The following is a 19,642-nucleotide window of genomic DNA, read 5'->3' as shown; positions in this document are numbered from 1 at the left end:
GATGGGTATCATCCTGTGGACTCGAAACCTTTCAGAATGGCTTTTTTTGTGTGGTCTGAATGAATTCGTTTAGGCAAGGAAGTCTCCACAGCTACCCTAGCCTAAGCCGTCCACAAGACCCCTCTGTTTTTCAGTCTTCCAGTGATGGAATTAGCTGCGTGTCACTTTAACAGTTCTCTTATTCTGTGCCAAGACAGAAAGCCTGTTTTACCCGGGCTGGGGGTAAAATTCCACCCCCAATGACTAAATCCAACAAATCAATCATTTAGATGCTACTGTTTGTTCTCTTATTCTGTGCCAAGACAGAAAGCCTGTTTTACCCGGGCTGGGGGTAAAATTCCACCCCCAATGACTAAATCCAACAAATCAATCATTTAGATGCTACTGTTCCAGCATGAGGAAAGAAGAGGCCCAGCTCAGAATACACCCAGAGTCTCCTCGAGCGGAGGGAAGCTCCATTTGGCTGGATCCCTCCAAACTTAAGTCCCAAGAACAAGCCAGAACAGGAAAATAACTGCATTTGCATTTAATCAAATAAATTATTTGTAAAGAACGTTAACGCCCTGAGCTCAGTCCCTTCCACTGCTGGACTCTTTGCTTGGCTCTGTGCACATTCTGAGCTGCTTAGCTAACTGCAGGCCTGGCCCACTACCGGCTCAAGAAGCATCTGTCTTGCTGGGCAATCCAGACTGCTGGCAGAGGCGCTTGTCTGATACCCCACATTTGCATCATAGAGATGAGAGCTGCTGTTGGCCACATAAAGCAAGAACTTCTTTTGTTTCTAAATCATATCCCCTACCCACTCAGCTCTGGTCCCTTCCTATTTCTGAGCAGGCAAAAGACAGGGCTAAATAAAAGATGTTACTTTCATGCTGTGGCTGAGGCTGTCAATGGCAGCCTGGTAGAAATTAACAATCTGTCCCTTTCTAGACATGGAGCACTCCCATCCCACGCCCTGCAGCTGCCCCTAGAAGGGGTTTAGAGTACCCTTCTAAGAACTGTTGCAACTGTTTATGCAATTAAAATGTTGACAAAGGCCACTGTGAGCAAGGTGGCTTAGGGCAGCCTTCGCCAAGGAATGCCAATCCCTCACTGTTGCCGGAATGGCACACCGAGAGCTCAGCAGTGTTATCAGCCCACATTAACAACGGTCGGTCCGTTCTCACTGCATCCCACTCCACTGCAAGGATGTGTACGCTACAGTCCCGTCCTGGTCCACGGAGCAGAGAAGAACAGTCTTCTTGACGTTGGTGCCAAGCCGTCCTACGCTGATGATGTCACATAAGGAGAGGGGTGCATCTTGAGGCACACAGAGGGCGATATAATGGGCGTGGAACCTCATCGGGTCACCTGTCGGGGTGGGAGGCAGAATAATTACCAGAGGAAGAATGCCCAGGCTGACTTATGAAAGACCTCTTTCTTGACGACTGCTTTGCATTATTCTAGAACAGTGGTGGGACCTGCGGCAATTCCAGGTTAGTTACCCACGGGGGCCAGAGGTGGCACTCAGAGCCCTCTCTGCGGGCACGCATGCCATCGCCCCAGCCAGGCCCAGACCATCATTAAAGTGTCGAATTCTCTGCCAAATAAATTTAAGTAAATGAAAGCATTTGGGATTGCTTTCCTTACTTTGTTTGGATCCTCTTAAGTTAATGTATGAGTTGTTTTTTCTAAAGTGAAACGTCAGTATTCAGGTTAAATTGCCGTGTTGGCACTTTGCGATAAATAAGTGGGTTTTGGGTCGCAGTTTGGGCACTCAGTCTCTAAAAGGTTCGCCACCACTGTTCTAGAACAAATGGGTGCAAGTTTCTGCACTTCTCCAAGGCTAGCAAACTCCATAAGAACCCTGGGGCTGGCAGTTCTGCAAGTGAGGCTCTGAAAGATTTCTCAGCTCCCTGCCATTCCCAAGAGACTGTGGGAACAGCTATGACATGGGCATGGTTTAAAGTCTGCTGCTGCTGGGACTAAGGGACGGGAAAATTGACGGGAAGCTTAATAATTTCCAAGGAGGATTCCTACAGATATGTCCTTCCTTCAGATTTTTAATAACGTTTTACCAGAATGCCACCAACTCCCTGCCAGCCCCAGACATTTCCTCTACCTGGATAAACAAGGAAGTCGCCCCCAAATTTGCTCCCACTGGTGATATAGTAGCCTCGTTCCCAAAGGTTCTGGAAAACATGGTAGCGCATCTCATGCTCTGGTTGTCCACTGTATGGCCACTCTTTGGAGGGCAAACGCCAGTCCACCTTTTCTTCCTGTCCCCGTTGGGTCCGCTCTGTTGGGAGTTGGACCATCATCGCTTCCCGGGGAAACACAAAACTAGGTTCCGAGTCTGCAGGTTTTGATGGAGGCTCTGGAAACAAAAGCAAAAATGAGAACTGGCTGATCTTGCCCACCTCCTTGTTCATCCTGCTGGTGGCTGATAAGACACAGAAAGTAGCATCAGACTTTATGATCCCTTGGAGGAGAAACATTTCTAGCAACTTTACTCCAAGCTATTTAAGGCATCTGTAGATGCCACCTATGCTCAAGATGCATTTCTATATAAACAATCTGATTTGTTATCATGGTTGTACAGAACTTGTTTTAGGAGCCATTAACTTCAGGAAAAGTTCTTGGTGATGCAGGTCAGAGGCCCAGAACGACATTTGAAAATAGCCTTTCACTATAAGGAGACATAAAACAGTAGTTAAGAAGAACGCCATGTAAATAAAACCACTGGATAGAAGAGAAACAGCAGATACAAATCAAGTTTATTCCTAATCTGAGCTATTTTAAAATTTATTTCATACATAATGACAAATACAGAATAAGGAGCTACTTACATTACTAACTATAATTAAAAATCGACCTATATGCACAATTTTTTAAACTCCCAAATAATTTGTTTCCACTATTATGTCAAAAGGATTTATCTGAGCTACTTAATCCTTTAGGAAGAGCCTCCTCACACAGAATCCAGAACTGAGCCTGGGCTCTTGTACTTTCCAGTGCCATTGCCGAGAGTGCCCCTGAGCAGGTACAGAGTGTTTTATCCCTGAAATGGCCCATATCAAGGTTAAGGATAAGTAATTCCTCTGCTCGATGAAAATGGCAAACTCTACTCTGCAGTTTGTACAAGTCTTACAATAGAATGCAGAATGTATTACAGACTTAACTGGACCACAAGATGCTGGGTGCAAAACAGGTTTCAAAATATACCAAAGCCCTAGTAGACAGGGAAGGGGAAAAACATTTCTCTTTAGAATACAAAATCTACAGGGGTTGGGGGCATTATAATGACTTTTTTTCCCAGGTTGTTCCAGCTTCCCAGTCTGCTGCCGGATTAGGTGGACAATTTCTTTGATACGGCATGGTGGTTCTTACAGGATGCAGGATGCTCTGCAGTGCGTTTGGTGCATATAATGCTAGCACTGCATCCAAAGTACTGCTTGATCAGCCCAAGGCCTCCTGCATCTTCTTTCTAACAGTGGCCAGCCAAATATATCTAGGAAGTTCACAAGCCAAGGCAGGATGGCAACAGCCCTGATTGCCTCTGGTATCTGTCAGTTCGAGGTATACTGCCTCGATATAGGGAGGTTCCATTTTCTTATCACAGTCCCTAGCCATTGATAGTCCACGAACATCCAATCCCCCTTTTGAGCTAGTGGCCGCCACCGTGTCTTTCGGCAGTGCCTCTTAACACACAACAATCTGCTATTCAAAGGACAGTTTTCTCACCATCTGCTATTAATGACATTAGGTGATTCGAAGGTTATGAAAGTGGAAAAACATTCACAGCTTCAATGCTAACGCATGGAATCCTAACACCTTCAAAGCCATAAATGGAATTAAGAAATATTTATAGTATCTTATGTGGGATGCTTCCAGTATCCTCTCCTTTCTGGAGCATCCACATCTTGCTATGGACAGAGATATGATATACAGGATTGGTCCAGGCCGGTCTAGCTGTTCTCTTATCCTTTTGGACTCTCCCCATCTCCTTACCCCATGCAAAGGCCCCATAGAGCAAAAGAGCGACACTCACCTGCTTCTTCCCCTTTCTGCTGCCGTTTCTTTGCCCGGCCCTGCGCTATGTGTTCAGCCAGTGTGCCCATCAGGGCCTGCCTTTGTTCGCCAGCAAGCCTGACCTGCTCCCGATAGCTCTCCTCTTGCTCCTTTTGGTAGGCAGCCACTGCCTCCAAGAGGGAGGGATCCTGCGAACACAGGCAGGCAAGCTCAGCACCACTCTTTCTCCACCTCTGCATCCCAGAGTAAATCCGAGCCTCAAACTACATTTTATCCATTTCCACCGGGTTCCTGCAAATGCATTGGCTTGGCCAGAGTTTTAACGGTGGCCTTAATCCAGATCCATTATTGGAACTGTTGCACAGTCTGGATTAGTTCCTCCCCCTGACTAGGAATGTAATAGGGAAGGATTTGCACTCTGGGGAGAGGAACGGAGTCACGCAAGCCGGAAGCGTCCTGCTCCCTGAACACTGGGAACATGAGGGACAGTGAGAAGGAAGTCATAAAGAGCGTTCCACTTGCCCGCCCACACCTTTGGATCGGCTCTCAGGAACCAGCTTGGGGCAGGAGTGGATGCTGCCCTGAATGGGGAATATTACTCTGGCGCTCCTGCCTCTTATACCATCGGCCGCCAGTGAGGGACATGACCTAATGGGGCTTGACCCTTTGTTTTTTGAATTTTCTTTTTAAAGACAGGTGCAGGAAGAATGAGTGGCTTTATTTTCAACCATTCTGCAATGGTAGATGGGTTTTTGTTAACTGCACTGATGCACTTCAAGGTTTCCCTCTTCTTATATCTCTATTAAACATGAACTTCTGTCATTCTTTGCCTCTGGGTTCCCTAAAAAGTGACAGGGGAAACAGGCATATAGGAGGGAAGACTGTAACTGGTGGGCCCCATCCTGTCATTCAAGAAAAAGAGATTGGATTTATACCCCACCCTTCACTCAGAGTGGCTTACAACCTCCTCTCCCTTCCTCTCCCCACAGCAGACACCCTGTGAAGTAGGTGGGGCTGAGAGAACAGCTCTGAGAGAACTCCGGCTTGCCCAAGGACACCCAGCAGCTGCATGTGGATGAGTAGGGAATCAAACTCAGTTCTCCCAGATTAGAGTCTGCGCTCCTAGCCACTACACCAAACTGGCGTGGAAGGGCTCCTGGGTCTGAAAAGATTGCAGGATACTGATCACTATGCAGACAATGGCCTCTATGTGACCCATCTTTCATGCTCATCCAAGTCGACACCAAATCTGCCAAGAATATGTTTTTCCCCCTTCTGCAGGGAGCTGTCCAAGATCAGATCAACCCTTACCTGGCCTGCATCATCTGCCAAGGGCTGAGAAGTCGGGGTTTTAAGAAAGGTTGCCACACCCTTCTCTGCCAACAGTCGGGCCTCCTCTGGGAGCAACTGGAGGGGAAGGCCCAGCCGCATGTTCTGCCGCGGCTTCCGAGGCAGCGCCCCAACCAGCGTGCCGACGATGCGGTGTTCTTCCCGGATACGCTGTGCATCACCGGAATTCCACACAAAAGCCTTTCCCTCCAGGATGTGGATTTGGATCATAACAAGGCCTGTATGTGTCTTTCTCTGCAAAGAAGACCAATTGTGATATTCATAGGCTTCAGAGGTAAGGCTGCTGTTTGCAGATGTCTCCCAGCAGCCTCCAAATGCACCTGATGCTGTGGACAGATTAAGAATACCAGTCTCTAGGTGGGACCTGGGGATCCCCAGGAATTACAACTCCTCCCCAGACTAAAGAGATCCATTCCCCTAAGGAAAATGGCATTGTACCCCACTGAGGTCCCTGTCCTCCCCAGGCTCCTCTCCCAAATCTCCTGGCGTTTCTCAACTTGGAGCTGGCAACTCTATGTATGATCCCTTACCTGAATTGACAGGTGGCTGTTATTGCCTGGGGTTTACTAGTCCAAACGGTTCTCCCCCTGCTTTTGCAGAAGAAATCCGGAAAATTTCAACAACTATATAATGCCACTTACTTAACAAGGGCCCCTAATGCACCATTGTCTTCAAGAAGAGTATAAATCATTCTCTTAACTTAAACGCTACGGATATATTTACGGATGTATAATCCTTCCTAAGAGCTTTTACGGCTACTTATAAAGGAAGGAACTAATTCACATTTTGCATGATCACATTTTCCCCCAACGCCTTCACTACCTTAGGCCGTGATTCTACTTTACAGTAAAATTCGCTGGACTACGTGGGGCTTACTCCCGAGTAAACTTGCAGCGGATCGGGCTGCAAGTAAGTGAATGGGAGTCTCCGTTGCCTATATCCCTGCTCTTGAGTTATCCGATCTCCAACCCGTTCCCTCGGTAGTCCGGACCCTCCCACTCCCAGCACGCTGCCCTCGCCTTGCAAGCCCGGGGATCCGGCCCCGCGCCTCGCGTGCTCAACTCATCAGTCCGTTTTGCGCGCACACGCGGGGAATTCTCTTTTCCAGTCCCCACCCCTTTGATCATCCCTGAGTGATAGATACCTTGACCAATAGATAATGCAAGAAGCGCCAATGGCTGCCCTGGTGGTGCAATGGAGGAGGACGGGAGAGGGGAGAAGGAAACCCACCCACGGCTCATTCTCGCACCGAAGCAAAGGAAGCCGCGCAAGAGAGGCAGGAAACGGGCGGGCCAGTCAGGAAGAGGAGAGGCGGGTAATTTTGCAAGGAGGCAGCCGGGGGGCGGGGGGACTGGTCCCTCTCAGAAATGGGTTTTCCCAGGTCCTGATCGGCTCACAAGTGCCTAAGCAGCCGGCGGGCGGCGACCCCTCCCCAAGATCCCCTTTGGCCAGCTGCCTGCACGTGGGAAGGGACCGTCCGCGGAGGTGAGCGCAGGACGCGGCATGACTTGGAAAGAGGGGTTCGTGCCCGGTGGTTTTAGACCAAGGGGGATGCCGGGAGCCAGGACGCCTGGGTTTGGGGGGCGAAAGAGGAATCTGGTGGCTTTGAAGCCGGGGGCTTAGGGCTAGGTCCCAGGTCACGGCCCAGATTCTCGGATCGGGGATAGGAGCTCTGCCTTCGCTTATGGTTAGAGAGGAGACCGAGGAGGAAGGGAAACTGTATGGCCCTAAAACACACGTGCCTTATTAGTATCAGCCAAAGTGTCACAACTGAGTGCAAGTTTTCGGGTAGCCCCACAACTCTGCCTCGGTGTGGCTCTCGTTTTCTTTGGGGTGGGGTGAAATATCTGTGTAGGTCTGGTTGGTCCAGGAATTCTAGTATTCAGTGGGTGGCTGGGAAGATCAATAGTTGATGTACAGCCTCTAGACTATTAGACCGGTAGTGCATGACTCAAGCACTGTGAGGGCCTCAGCTCGAGAAGAAAGGTATTTGTGTTGCAGTTTCCACACCGTCATGTATAGACCCCCCCTGGATTTCATTGCGAGTTCCTTTTTTCTTCTTCAGGTCAGAGAACTCCTGCCCCTGCTATTAAAAAGAATCCTCAGGATTTTAATTATGTTTCAGTTTTAGGATCGGTTGCTTTCCAAAAAATCATTCCCCAGCACTTACCCTGGAGCACTCTCAGTTTGGTTAAACCTTAAAGCCCAGCTGCAAACTTAAGCTTTCACTGGATTGGGAAGAGATTGAGACAGAGTCTGGCAATGGTTAAAACACTGTTGTTGTTATGTTTTCTAGAAATGTCTTTGCTAAGTATTCACAGTATTTACTCAAATGCAAGACTTAAATGCAAAAGGTATGTCATCAAAAAAAGGAAGTCATCTTGCATTTGCGTGCATGTTTCAGTTATGTCCGATAAACAAACAACCTTTATTGGCATAACAACCGAATTATAACAGGGAGGAAACAGTCTGAACAGCCAAGGCCCTACATTGCTCGCTTCCTAGCTGCAAGGTACACAAATTTGGCCACAGTTTCGATAGTGCGGGGCTGTTAAACAGGTTAAATACTCTGGCATATACCCATAGGGTAAAATCCCCAAGCTACATCTACTTTTAGCAAGGCTCCTAAGATCCTGCATCTCGATGTCAAGGAGTCTTTGTTTGATCTGTGCAAAGGCTGAACTTTCGGTAAGGGAGGATAAATCGTCAATACTGATCCCCATTGAATTGATTTTCTTTTCTATGTGGTTTAACCACATTGAGGACTGAGACTCCGTCAGCATGTGAAAAATAAGGCTACCATTATTATTCTTAAAATGTAGATGTAGCCGAAATTTGATTGTATTAATCCATGTCCATGCTTTAGTTTCAAGGAGACTTTGATTAGTCTCCAGGCAGATGGCCGCATAAGGCACACACATGGGCAGGCCCAGTATTTTTCGAAGGAAGTCAGATTGTATTCTTTCCACTTCCTTATTGAAGGCCTTGATCCAAATAGGTACTCCATAAAGCAATTTTGCACTAATCTTATGACTGAATGCTCTAATAGCTGCAGGAACATATTGATTACCCTTGGTAAAATAAAAACGGATAAGTGCAAGTACGTTGCAGTCCACAGCTTTTATCGCTTCCCTGCTATGAGGAACCCAACTGGCTCTATAACGGAAACGTATTCTTAGGTATCTAAAACTTTTAACATGTTCGATCCAGTTGCCTCTTATATTCCATATTGAGGGTTTCCACGCTTTTCCAAAAGCCATGATTTTTGATTTCTCAACGTTCAAGGTCAATCTGTTTAGTTCACAGCATTCATAGAAGTGTGATAATAGCCGTTTCATTCCAATTTGTGAAAGGGAAAGTAACACTGCATCGTCTGCATATAAAAGCAGTGGAACGTGGATCGACCCAAGTTTGGGACTGTGGCCATCTATGTCCTCCAAGAAAGAGACCATATCATTTATAAAAAGATTAAAAAGTTGTGGGATGTCCAATAATAATTTTTCATATGTATAATATTTTAAGGGAGTCATCATCTTGCATTCAGATTCATCTTCCTTTTGAGTAAATATGGTATTAGGCAGACATTCAGTGAGGGCCTTGAGGTTCAATCAACACTTCAAAGAGGAGTTCCTAGTCTTAAAAAAAATCAGCTCTTCAAGCATCACACAAAATTCTCTCTTTACTCTTCCCTCCCTGGAAGTCTACCCCACAGTAATATACATCAGGGCGGATCCTACTACTCCAATGAACAAACTTCCTCCCATCTTTTCATTTGGCTCAATCATGAAGCCTTCTCCAACTTAAATCGTTCCTTTAGAGGAAGAGACGCAAGCTGGAAGGAGACAACTTAGAGGATGGTTAGATCCACGCCATCATCTTCTGTCTTTTGGTCCAGTTTAGTCGTTCCATTTTGTCTTCCCATCCTACTAAACCTCTGTCATTCCATCTCTTGACTATTCCTTCTTCCTTAACCCCACAGGCCTCTTTCTCTGCACCCCTCAGTGCTTTCTCTTTCTCTACTTTCCCATTTTGGCCCCTTCTGTTTCACTTTTCCCACCCTACGAGGGATCAGCTGTAGAACATCTGCTTTGTATTCCGGCAGAAGGTCTCCAGTTTAAAGGATCAGGTAACAGGTGATGTGAAAGACCTCGACCTGAGACCCTGAAGAGCTGCTGCCAGTCAGAATAGATAAGACTGACCTTGATAGATCAAAGGTGTGACTACATAAAACAGTTGTCTATGTTCACAGGTCTCTTTGCCTCCTACCTATCCCCTCTCTCCCCCCCCCTTCTTTCCGTCCTCTGGTTTTGTAGCTTTGTTTCCTTGGCTTGGAGCTGCGGTGGCTCAAGTGGTTAAGACGCTGAACTACAAGCTGTGGAAGGTCAGTAGTTCAGCAGTTCGAGACCTGGGTGCCGCATGATGGAGTGAGCTCCCATCTCTAGTTCCAGCTCCTGGAACCTTTACCTTTCTTGGCTTTGTTCTACAGTGCTGAGCTTATCAGTGCTTGTACCTGCCCACTACTCACCAATGAAATAGGCCTGATTTAAATGCGACTCTGATAGGCAAGGGGAACCTACCTGTGCGATTTTGCATGCCCTCAGTGTCTTGTTCAAATTGGGCTGCTACCAGTGTTACCTCTAAGCTGAGTTGCTAGCTCACAGTTTTTTAGCCTCCAGCTCACACATTTTTGCCTTAGCTCAGGAAGGATGGCTCCAGAGCAAACTAATTTATGCAGTAGCCAAATCGTTCGCTCCCAACTTTAATGCCAGTAGCTCACAAAGTAGAATTTTTGCTCACAAGACTCCACAGCTTTGGGGGAACATTAGCTGCTACCCGTACAGAGCAGCTACGTGTGCAGTGCTAATATGGCAGAGCCGCAGATGTCTGGCCTACAGATCTCTGATGTTTTAACATTGGGGAAAGTGTGAGGGTGGCAGTGGCGCAGATTAAAGAAGGCACTCTGGATGCATATAAAACCAGATGAATAAGTCAGGCTTCGGCAAACCCCCAGGTTGCCACGGCGCCTGGAAATATCAATTGTGGTGCCCGTTATTTTCAGCAAGGATTTTATTGTAGCATCTCTCAGTACCAGTACGAAGCTTTCTTTATCATTTCACAGAATATGTTTCATTGTAGGAAGCTGAACTGCACCATGAAGTTCTCATCACTGTTTGTTTACATGTTTTAACGTTCACGTAGTCAGTGGTGGTAGATGAATTCATTGGGGGGGGGAGCCCGCGGGGATGCCTGGGGATCAGGATTCCTGGGTTCTTTGCAGCAGTGCTTGCTGTATCTAAAGGCCCTTGGTTCCCCTCCCTTAATCTGGCCCAAGGATTTCTACTTAAATATAGAAAGCCTGGGTAGTGAGACAGCGGGGGATTAAAGAGACAAGGACATTGGCAAAGGCCACTGGGAGAAAGTTGTGTGGGGGCGGGGATGTTTGTGCGAGAGTGGAACTGGAACTGGGTGTGATTGGCTACAGGACACTGTTCACCAGGGGGGGATAAATTGTGATCTGTTTTCACAGATTTAATGTAGAAATTGGGACTTAAGAAGGGAGGAGCAGCTGTACCTTCAAGAGGGATTTTCACCAGTTGTGGCTTCTTGGCTGCGTAAACTTCTCTTAAAGGCACCGCATTTGGCAATCCTGTCTGTGAAATCTTTGCACAACTTCCCCGGTTGCATATCTACTCCCTTTTCTTCCTCAGTAAACAAGGACACGTAGAGTTGCTTTCCTTACTCCTGCTGTATCCTATTAGTCCACTTTCAGCTCTTGGAAGAACTCCTGAGGGGCTTGAGGCAGCACAAATCCATCCCTTCTTGGCACGCTAGGACCATCCTTGTCAAAGGGTAGACTCTTCTGCCTTATCATGTTTTGTGTGCGGATTCTTGTCCAAAGTAGAGTTGCCAGCTTCTTTTCCTGGCAGAGCTCTGATGCCTTAGTCGCTGCCAGACAGGCAGAAATTCTGACAGGAACTCTTTTTCCTGGCCTGAAGCTGAAATGATATGGATAAACCATCACCTCTTGTGTTTTCATGGGTCAGGCAGGTGTTGAAGACATGGGGGTGGGGGTGGCTGGCAACCCTAATTTGAGGTTGTTGGGGTTAAAAGGTGGGAAACTATATGTAGACTTGGACTTCTGGCTATAAGCCCCAACTCTGACCTTCTGGATGCTACCCTTAGAAATCCAGTATTACAGGTCACTCTGCTTAGGAGCTGCGGAAGGTAACAGCGTTCCGTGCGCCTTGGTGTTTAGTCATGACGGCCACATGACCACGGAAATGTCTTCAGACAGCGCTGGCTCTTTGAAATGGAGATGAGCACCACAACCCTAGAGTCGGACTCGACTGGCTTTCGAGCAAGGGAACCTTTACCATTACCTAGCCCTCTGCTTGCTATAACTGACCAGACCTCATTCATGTCAGGATCCCTCGCTGGAACACATGAAATGTCAGCATCCTTTCGTGTTGACTCTGGGGTCCCAGGCATAGTTCCCTCTAAGCTGAGTTGGTGTGAGCTAGCTCACAGATTATTAGCCTCCGGCTCACACATTTTTGTCTTAGCTCAGGAAGGAGGGCTCCAGAGCAGACTAATTTATCCCGTCTCTCGTTCCAGCTCCTGCCAACCTAGCAGTTCGAAAGCAAGAAATTGCAAGTAGATAAATAGGTACTGCGTTGGTGGGAAGGTAACAGCGTTCCGTGCGCCTTGGTGTTTAGTCATGCCGGCCACATGACCACGGAAATGTCTTCGGACAGCGCTGGCTCTTCGGCTTTGAAACGGAGATGAGCACCGCAACCCTAGAGTCGGACTCGACTGGCTTCCGAGCAAGGGAACCTTTACCTTTACCTAGCCCTCTGCTTGCTATAACTGACCAGACCTAATTCATGTTAGGATCCCTCGCTGGAACACATGAAATTTCAGCATCCTTTCGTGTTGACTGTGGGGTCCCCCCAGGCTTTTTGACCCAAGAGTCCTGGATTTCCTGCTTTTAACGTTGCCCAAGAGTCCTGGATTTCCTGCTTTTAACCTATACCGTCTTCACAGACTCACCCATTTTTTCCCTCTCTGTCCACCCTCCAGAATCCAGCCTTTTCTGACTTGGGGAAGATCCGCCAGCAGCCATGTCACCTGAAGAAATAACCTACTTGACTGTGCTTCTCATCTCCATCCCTATTGGTTTTCTCTTCAAAAAAGGGGGTGAGCGCTAGACCTGGGGGTTGTCTACATGGGGAGAAGGAAAACCTTGCCTCACCACAGCAGGGGGGTTGCCTGGTCCCGACCTTGAGAGGGACTCGCAGGGAACTGAGACGTGGGTTAAGTCTTGGTGCCGTCACAAAGATGTAAGAATGTTTAGTTGGTTGGAGGGTTGGGGTGTCAAGAAAGCAGAACTGCTGGGGTGGAAGCTCTGCTTAATCCACCAGACATTCAGAACCAGAGTTAAATTCCTGCCAAGGCCATTGTATTGATCAGCAGTCGTGAGAACTCAGTAGCTTGAAGACAGGTATCGCTCCCTCCTGCCCTCCGGGAGCTGGTGTGTTGTTGTTTTTTTGCTGGGGGGGGTGGGGAGCCCTGCTTCTCCCTGCCCTCAGCTATTCTTCTACAGTTCCCACCTCATTTGATGGATCTTTTTGTCGTGTCCCCCCCACCCAGTTTGAGCAGGCTTAAATTCCTGACATGTTTAGCTAGTTAAACATTGATCAGTGCCTTTTTAAAGGGAGAAACAAAACCATTTTGTTTTTTAATAATGCACTGTGGGGTGGGGGTTGTGACTTCCTTCAGGGCCGTTCTTTGTTCCTTGGATTCAGTTTGGAAGCTTGTGTTTGTGTCCCGAAAGGCATGAATTTGGATCCATAGTGGTCCATGATGTGTGCCTGTATTTGTTCACTAAAAAGGGGGGGTACTTGCCATTTGTGTGTGTGTAAATGCTTGTATGTACCTGACTGCATCAGAGTTGTTCATTTCCTTCCCCACAGGACTGAGGACCAAGAAGTTTGGAGGGGCAGCTGCAGGGCTTTTGCTTGTGCTGGCTACCTGCCACATCCACGCCCTCCACTCACTAGTCACCATTCTTGGGACGTGGCTTATCATCAGTCTCTCTCCCAGGTAAAGGAACATGTCGTACTCTGTGCGGTGGACTACAGCGGGGGCTGTGGATGCTCCAGCTTCTCTTGGTAGGCTGGGAAGCCTTGAGTGTGGAAGTGGAGATTGGGAGGAGCCAGGACATGTTGGCTTTCTAGGGGCGGGGGGATGTTGTTTGGGCTCTTGCAAGGGATTCTGAGAGCCACCAAGTGGTCTGAATTTCTGGGACTCAGGAAACAAAATTTGGATGCAGGGAACTGGGACTCCTTGGTCTCCTAGTTGTGAGGCCTGCTGAGATCAAACAAAGGAGAAGTATTGGGTGGTCTTTAGAGAGAGGAGCCATTCCAGTGAGTTGGCACACAGGGCCAAGCGTCTGGACTCATCTGAAAACTGGAGTTGGGGGGGAGGGTCTTGCAGCTGGAGATAATTGTTAATGAGAAATGGACACTTTTTGCGTGGGAGTAGAGAATGGGAAACAATAGTTTCTATTGATGGCTCCTCTCTTTCCACTCTAGGTCTTGCCACTACCTGACGCTCGGCTGGACATTTTCTTACCTGCTCTTTTTTCGTACTGTTGCATTCTTCCGTTTCCCAGACCCAACGCCATACACCAATGCCATACAACTCTTGCTCACTCTCAAGGTAGCCGAATGTGTTGTGGAAGGGGGTGGGAAGGGCCTCTCTAGGAAGTTCCATTTTCCATGGTAATCTCTGTGTTTCCCAGATGGTGAGTTTGGCCAATGAAGTGCAAGAATTCACCCAAGCAAAGAAGCAGGAAGTAGCATCGTTTACCAAGTCTTCTGTGATTGGCATGATCCCCAAAATGCCAGGACTGGTGGAGATACTGTGCTACAGCTATTGCTATGTGGGACTCATGACAGGTACTTAAGTTACCTAAAAGGGCAGGGCAAAATGTGTGTATGTGTGTCCAAACTTTGCCTTTGACAGCCATGTTGGCTTGTTTTGTTGTGTGAATCATGTGACCACTTTGGTCAACTGAATGTCCGTGTCCTGTAACCTCTTGCAGTGGAAGAGAGCATCCCCGGGTTTTACTGTTTTCTGTTTCGGCTTCTTTCGGAAGGCCATGAATGATGGCAGATCAAAAGAAGAGAAGAATCAGAATTTCATGTTTGCCCTCTGCTGTGCCTGTCTCTCTCTGCCTTTTGTTTGGGTCGTATTTTCTGTGTGTGTGCATGTGTGTGTGCAACCACCTTTCTGTTTTCTTTGCCTCCTGTCATTCCTGTTGTGTTGTCTTTGTGTTCTCCAGTTTGTACAGTGGCTTTTAATTGTTGCATCCTGAAAACAGCTATGCATTTTGAAATAGTTCTGCTGCAAACGTTGGCATCAGCAGTTGACAGTGAAAACTGAAATCCAAGAGGTTTTGGCTGTCTGCCGGACTCTTTCCAAAAGACCTAGGACTGGGCTCCTGGGCATTTGGGACTATTCCCCTGGGCCCAAGTGACACAGACTGCCAGGTTACTAAAATGTACGATTGTGTCCCCTGATTGGGACTGTGGTCTGAGTCTGCCTTTGTTCTTGTACCCAGGACCGTTTTATCGCTACGGCACTCACTATGACTGGCTGAACCAGCCCGACTCCTCAGCTATCCCCAGCTGGCAACCTCTGCTTTCCAGATCTAAAATGATTCCCATCTTCGGGGTGGCTTTCCTGGTGGTCTCTCACTTCTTTCCCCTTGACTACGTCCGAAGCGACGCCTTCTACGAACGAGGACTTCCTTTCCGCCTCTTCTACATGATGCCCATCTTTTTCGTCTTCCGCATGCGTTTCTACGTGGCCTGGCTGTGTGCCGAATGCGCTTGTATCGCGGCTGCCTTTGGGGCTTATCCGGTTGCTGCCAAGTCCCGGTCAGGCGGGGGCCCCACCGTGGAATATGAGCCTCTCAGCAGGTGAGTCACGGAGATGTTCTGTTTCTGGGGAGAGGCCCTGTAGCCAGTGTGAAGTCGTTTAGAGGAGTGTTGTGGAATTTGCAGCCTTTCCACTCTAGTGATGCCAGGGCGTAACCCCTTGCTGTCTCACAGGATTGTGGGTAATGAAATGCAAACACCTAGGTGTGGTCAAATTCTGCCCGTAAAATATGCAAAACGAATCAGTCGATCCTATACTCACTCAAGGGAGGGAAGGCAGCATGGTCTCCTCAGATCTCGGAAGCTAAGCAGGGTCTGTACTTGGAAGGGAGACCTCCAAGAAAGACTCTGCAATGGCAAGCCACCTCTGCTTCTCACTTGCCTTGAAAGCCCCTTGCTGGCGTGGCCATAAGCTCTTTACACATAGACACACATACTCACTCATTCTGCCTGCTCTGGAACCTGATACCATGTTTTCCCCCCACCCTTCCTTTAGGGAGCTTTTATTAGGCATATATGCCTTCCCCCTTATCATCCACACAACAACCTTGCAAAGTAGGTTAGGTTGAGAAAAGGCGACTGGTCCAAGGTTACCCAGTGAGCTTTCTCAGCCAGGTGAGGATTTGAACTTGAGTCTCCTAGTCTAGTACTCCGTCTGTCAATGTAGGTTACAAAAGATGTGTCTACACAGCAGGGTCTCTTAGCAGGCACCAGCTCTCTGGCGCAACATGTCTTACATGTAGTGTTCTTTTAGAAAGAGGGGCTTATGTCCCTTGCATTTTTGCAGGTTACAAAAGATGTGTCTACACAGCAGGGTCTCTTAGCAGGCACCAGCTCTCTGGCGCCACAACATGTCGTACATGTAGTGTTCTTTTCGAAAGAGGGGCTTATGTCCCTTGCATTTTACAGCTTTGGCTAAAGTTCTGAACAATAGTGAAAAGAGCAACAGTCAGAGTTGTGGCACGTCCACTGATTTAACTTGCTGAACAACATGCAGAGAGCAGAACATGAATGGCAGATGACTGAACCATAGCAGGCCACACCACATGCTCCAGGTAAAGGCAGGGGGCAAATGTAATCTAGTCCGTTCCACGTGAGCTCAGAGTGGCTTAGGAGAGAGTAAATAAGCAGTCCATTATGCAGCACCAGCCTGAGAAAGTGAGAGAGCCATCGATCTAACTATCCATAAAAATCGATTGAACAGCTAGGTAAATAGAAACCCTCCTGAGCACTTCCTATACAGTTTAGATCTGGCAGATTTTGGCGGAACTGGAGGACGCACATGGAGCAAGGCGCATGCTCAGCTATGAAGGGTTTTAAAGATTCTGAACCGTCATCAAGGGCAGTCATGTATATGGCACTGAAGTAGTCAATAGAGAAGGATACAAAAACATGAAGATTCTCCCCCCCCATCCTTTTTCCTCCAAGTAGACCAGCTGACGGGGAGGTGTCGAGCATCACCTATGACTATGAGACGATTAAGAACATCGACCCACATGGCACGGACTTCTGCGTCAAAGTAAAGGATGGCATGCGCTATTGGAACATGACTGTACAGTGGTGGCTGGCTCAGTACATCTATAAAAGTGCGCCAGTCCGTTCCTATGTTATGAGGTAAGAAGAATTCTACGGGGTGGGGTGGAGCTCAGTTGCCATTGGGAGGGCAAAGGATACAGGACGATTTTTAAAAGGGAGAAGAAAGTCTCTTGCAGGCCAGCTGGGGAGTGGGCTTTGAGGAAGGGTGAATTGTAAAGTTCTACAGTAGGTTGCTTCCGTATCAGCTCCAGAGTGTGAAGAACCTCCTTATTGGAGTGGTTAGAAAGGATTGTGAGTTGATTTGAATGCTGGCCAACAGAATTCTGGGAGCGATCGAGACTTGGCAGGAGTGTGTAGCTGAGGATTATGCAAGGGAGTGTACAGCGAGTGAGTTACAGACCAAAAAAGGAGGGGGGGAAGGCTAGTTTGAGTAGTACAATGAAGCTAATTCTGGGATAGGTGGGAAAAGGGAAGTGGTTGGTCGGTAGAAAGATGAAATGGAAGGGCATGATGGATTCATTTTGTCCAAAATGAGTAAAACGGAGACTGAATAGCTGGAATGGGGGGGGGGGTGAACAGTAAGCTTGCACGGAGAGAAGTGAAGGTGAATCATAATGGAGAGTGGGAAGACAGGAAATCGAAAAAGAGGGAATCCACAAAACTTTCTGTTCCTCATAAGGGACATGGTGACCACTTCTGAAATGGTTGGCGGCGGGGTCGTTTCGTAGAAAAAGAGCTAGGGGAACTCATTAGCATAACTCATTAGCATATGCCACACCCCCTGACATCACCAGAAGTGTGTCATAAGGCCGCACACCCCGCCCCCAATGGTCCTGGCCGCCGGCGGCCTTGCAGCTCCACTGCTGAGCCCCATGGGAGAGGCAGGGAGGAAGCAACTTACCCTCCCTCTTCTCCTGCCTCCTCCTGGCTGAATGAGGGCTGGAAGCGGGGCGGCCGGAAGCAGGGGGCGGGGCTTCATCATGTGCCCCGCCCCCCGTACCTCACCGGGGGAACTGCGATCTCCCCGGAAATGACCTCTGGTTGGTGGTTGCCATGAAACCGACAGGAAGTGATGTAAGACAAGTGGGGGGTTGGTAGGCTGCTTCACTTTGTGGCAAGAAATTCCCTGGAACGATGGAATGGGCAAGAGCCCCACTGTCTTTGAAAGAGAAGCATCTTTGAAAGATCCCTGGGTTTGGCTGGAGAGGGGCAATTGTGGGGCTGATCGATAAAGGCAACAGAGAGAGTGTTAGGGACTGATGAAGGAAAGGTGCAAGGGATCTAGTGAAGGATTCTGGTGATCTGTGGGTTGGCAGGAAGGAAGGGTTTCAGGGCTGTCTCCTTTCTTTCTCCACAGGAGCGCCTGGACGATGCTGATCTCTGCCTACTGGCACGGGATTCACCCTGGCTATTACCTCAGCTTCCTGACCATCCCGCTCTGCCTGGCGGCTGAAGGTGCGATGGAGAGCGGCCTCTTGAAGCGCCTCTCCCCCGCGGGGCGTCTCTTCGGGGACTGGGTGCAGTGGTTCTTGAAGATGCGGGCCTACGACTACATGTGCATGGGCTTCGTGCTGCTGACCTTTGAGGACACCGTCCGCTACTGGAGCGCCATCTTTTACTGCATCCACGTGGGGGCCGTGGCCTTCTTCCTCCTAGGGAAGCTGTTGGAAGGCCAGAGGGACCGGGGCGGCTCTCCAAAAGGCAAAGATGGAGCTGTGCAGAACCCCCTGCGGCAGGAGTGATGGGGCTGAGGCAAGGGGTGGCCGCTAGAGGTCGGCAAAGCCCACAAGTTGGAGCGCTCCCTGGGGTCCTGGAGATCGGGGAAGTGACACAAGACTCTCTCTTTTGTTGTTCGTTCGCCCCACTATTGGAAACCAGCGTTGGAGGTCCATGAATGGGAACCAGCCCTCCGGGCTCCCCCAATACCTGCTCTCCACCTGCTCCCCTGCTAGAATCCTGACCCCCTTCCCCAATTGTCACCTGCAGTAACTCTCTAGGCATCGGTCTTTCCCCAGGGAAATCCTCCCTTCCAGTCTTTTTTCCATCCCAGCTCCTATTTTGCACCCAGGGATCACTCCTAACAGCTGCCGGCTACAAAATGTTGTTTTATTTCTTTCCCCCTCCAACCTCAAGCCATTTTACACAGGAGCAAGACAGAACCGTGCAGGAATGAGCTGGCCTCTAATTCTTGCCGGCTTCTTCCAAGCTCCTGGCTGGCATTTTTTTTTGATCTCCTTCCCTTCCCCTCCCCACAACAGACACCCTGTGAGGTAGGTGGGGCTGAGAGAGCTGCTCTTGAGAGAACTGTAACTGACCCAAGGTCACCCAGCTGGCTGCATGTGTGTGTGTGGGGGGGGAGAATCATACTTGGTTCTCCAGAGTCCACCGCTCTTAAACACTACACCAAACTGGATTGAGGCTGCTCAGTTGCTGCCAAAGGAAGTGAGCTAGTGTTGATATTAATCCCAGAATCCTTCACTGGAAGGCATAACCCAACCTTCTCATCTACCATTTCAGCTCTCATACTTGCTGTTAAAGATACTGTTCACTGTTTGTGTCTCAACCATATGACCCAACCCAAATCCTTCTGCTTCATCCTGTCTGTGTACACATTTTGGCAATAGCATTAGTTTTCACAGCTCCTGTTCCAAGTGAGCCATGTTGGCCTTAGTTCTTCCACAGGAGCAGTCACAGCATAATACTTAGGACAGCGCCTTCAGTGTTCCACATGCATACAACGTTATTGCACAGGAGGGTAACTTCGTCTGAGACGGTCATATCCCATCCTCCTTCTCAGGGCG

At 48.6% G+C, this 19,642-nt stretch overlaps 2 protein-coding genes across 3 annotated transcripts; one reads left to right on the top strand and one right to left on the bottom strand.

The window, feature by feature from the left end:
• Positions 1 to 290: 290 nt before the first annotated feature.
• TSEN34 (tRNA splicing endonuclease subunit 34) lies at positions 291 to 6,597 on the bottom strand. Its single transcript, XM_015414433.1, has 5 exons — positions 6,506 to 6,597; positions 5,323 to 5,595; positions 4,031 to 4,199; positions 2,102 to 2,356; positions 291 to 1,350 (listed from the first exon to the last, which is right to left on the bottom strand). The coding sequence occupies exons 2-5, from the start codon at positions 5,569 to 5,571 to the stop codon at positions 1,163 to 1,165; spliced, it is 861 nt and encodes a 286-aa protein (XP_015269919.1). The 5' UTR covers positions 5,572 to 5,595; positions 6,506 to 6,597; the 3' UTR covers positions 291 to 1,162.
• Positions 6,598 to 6,620: 23 nt separating this feature from the next.
• On the top strand, positions 6,621 to 19,069 carry MBOAT7 (membrane bound O-acyltransferase domain containing 7). Of its 2 annotated transcripts, none has more exons than XM_015414430.1 (8): positions 6,621 to 6,676; positions 12,442 to 12,558; positions 13,335 to 13,464; positions 13,956 to 14,082; positions 14,165 to 14,321; positions 14,987 to 15,347; positions 16,737 to 16,919; positions 18,199 to 19,069. In XM_015414430.1, the coding sequence occupies exons 2-8, from the start codon at positions 12,483 to 12,485 to the stop codon at positions 18,581 to 18,583; spliced, it is 1,419 nt and encodes a 472-aa protein (XP_015269916.1). In that variant the 5' UTR covers positions 6,621 to 6,676; positions 12,442 to 12,482; the 3' UTR covers positions 18,584 to 19,069. The 2 variants fall into 2 exon arrangements, with proteins under 2 accessions (XP_015269916.1, XP_015269915.1); XM_015414429.1 differs by lacking the exon at positions 6,621 to 6,676 and adding an exon at positions 6,683 to 6,846.
• The last annotated feature ends 573 nt before the right edge of the window (positions 19,070 to 19,642 follow it).

The sequence above is a fragment of the Gekko japonicus genome, unplaced genomic scaffold (genome assembly GCF_001447785.1).
Source record: "Gekko japonicus isolate JY-2015 unplaced genomic scaffold, Gekko_japonicus_V1.1 scaffold243, whole genome shotgun sequence".
NCBI classification, from domain to species: Eukaryota; Metazoa; Chordata; class Lepidosauria; order Squamata; family Gekkonidae; genus Gekko; species Gekko japonicus.
This window is presented reverse-complemented; position numbering and strand designations above follow the sequence as displayed.

Excerpts from the sequence above, each read along its gene's own strand:
- MBOAT7 (XM_015414430.1), top strand. The coding sequence starts at position 12,483 with ATGTCACCTGAAGAAATAACCTACTTGACTGTGCTTCTCATCTCCATC. Across the intron at positions 14,322-14,986 it reads CTATGTGGGACTCATGACAG|GACCGTTTTATCGCTACGGC; the intron begins GTACTTAAGTTA and ends TCTTGTACCCAG. Across the intron at positions 15,348-16,736 it reads GAATATGAGCCTCTCAGCAG|ACCAGCTGACGGGGAGGTGT; the intron begins GTGAGTCACGGA and ends TCCTCCAAGTAG.
- TSEN34 (XM_015414433.1), bottom strand. The coding sequence starts at position 5,571 with ATGATCCAAATCCACATCCTGGAGGGAAAGGCTTTTGTGTGGAATTCC. Across the intron at positions 4,200-5,322 it reads TGGCAGATGATGCAGGCCAG|GATCCCTCCCTCTTGGAGGC; the intron begins GTAAGGGTTGAT and ends CTGTGTTCGCAG. Across the intron at positions 2,357-4,030 it reads GCAGAAAGGGGAAGAAGCAG|AGCCTCCATCAAAACCTGCA; the intron begins GTGAGTGTCGCT and ends TTTTGTTTCCAG.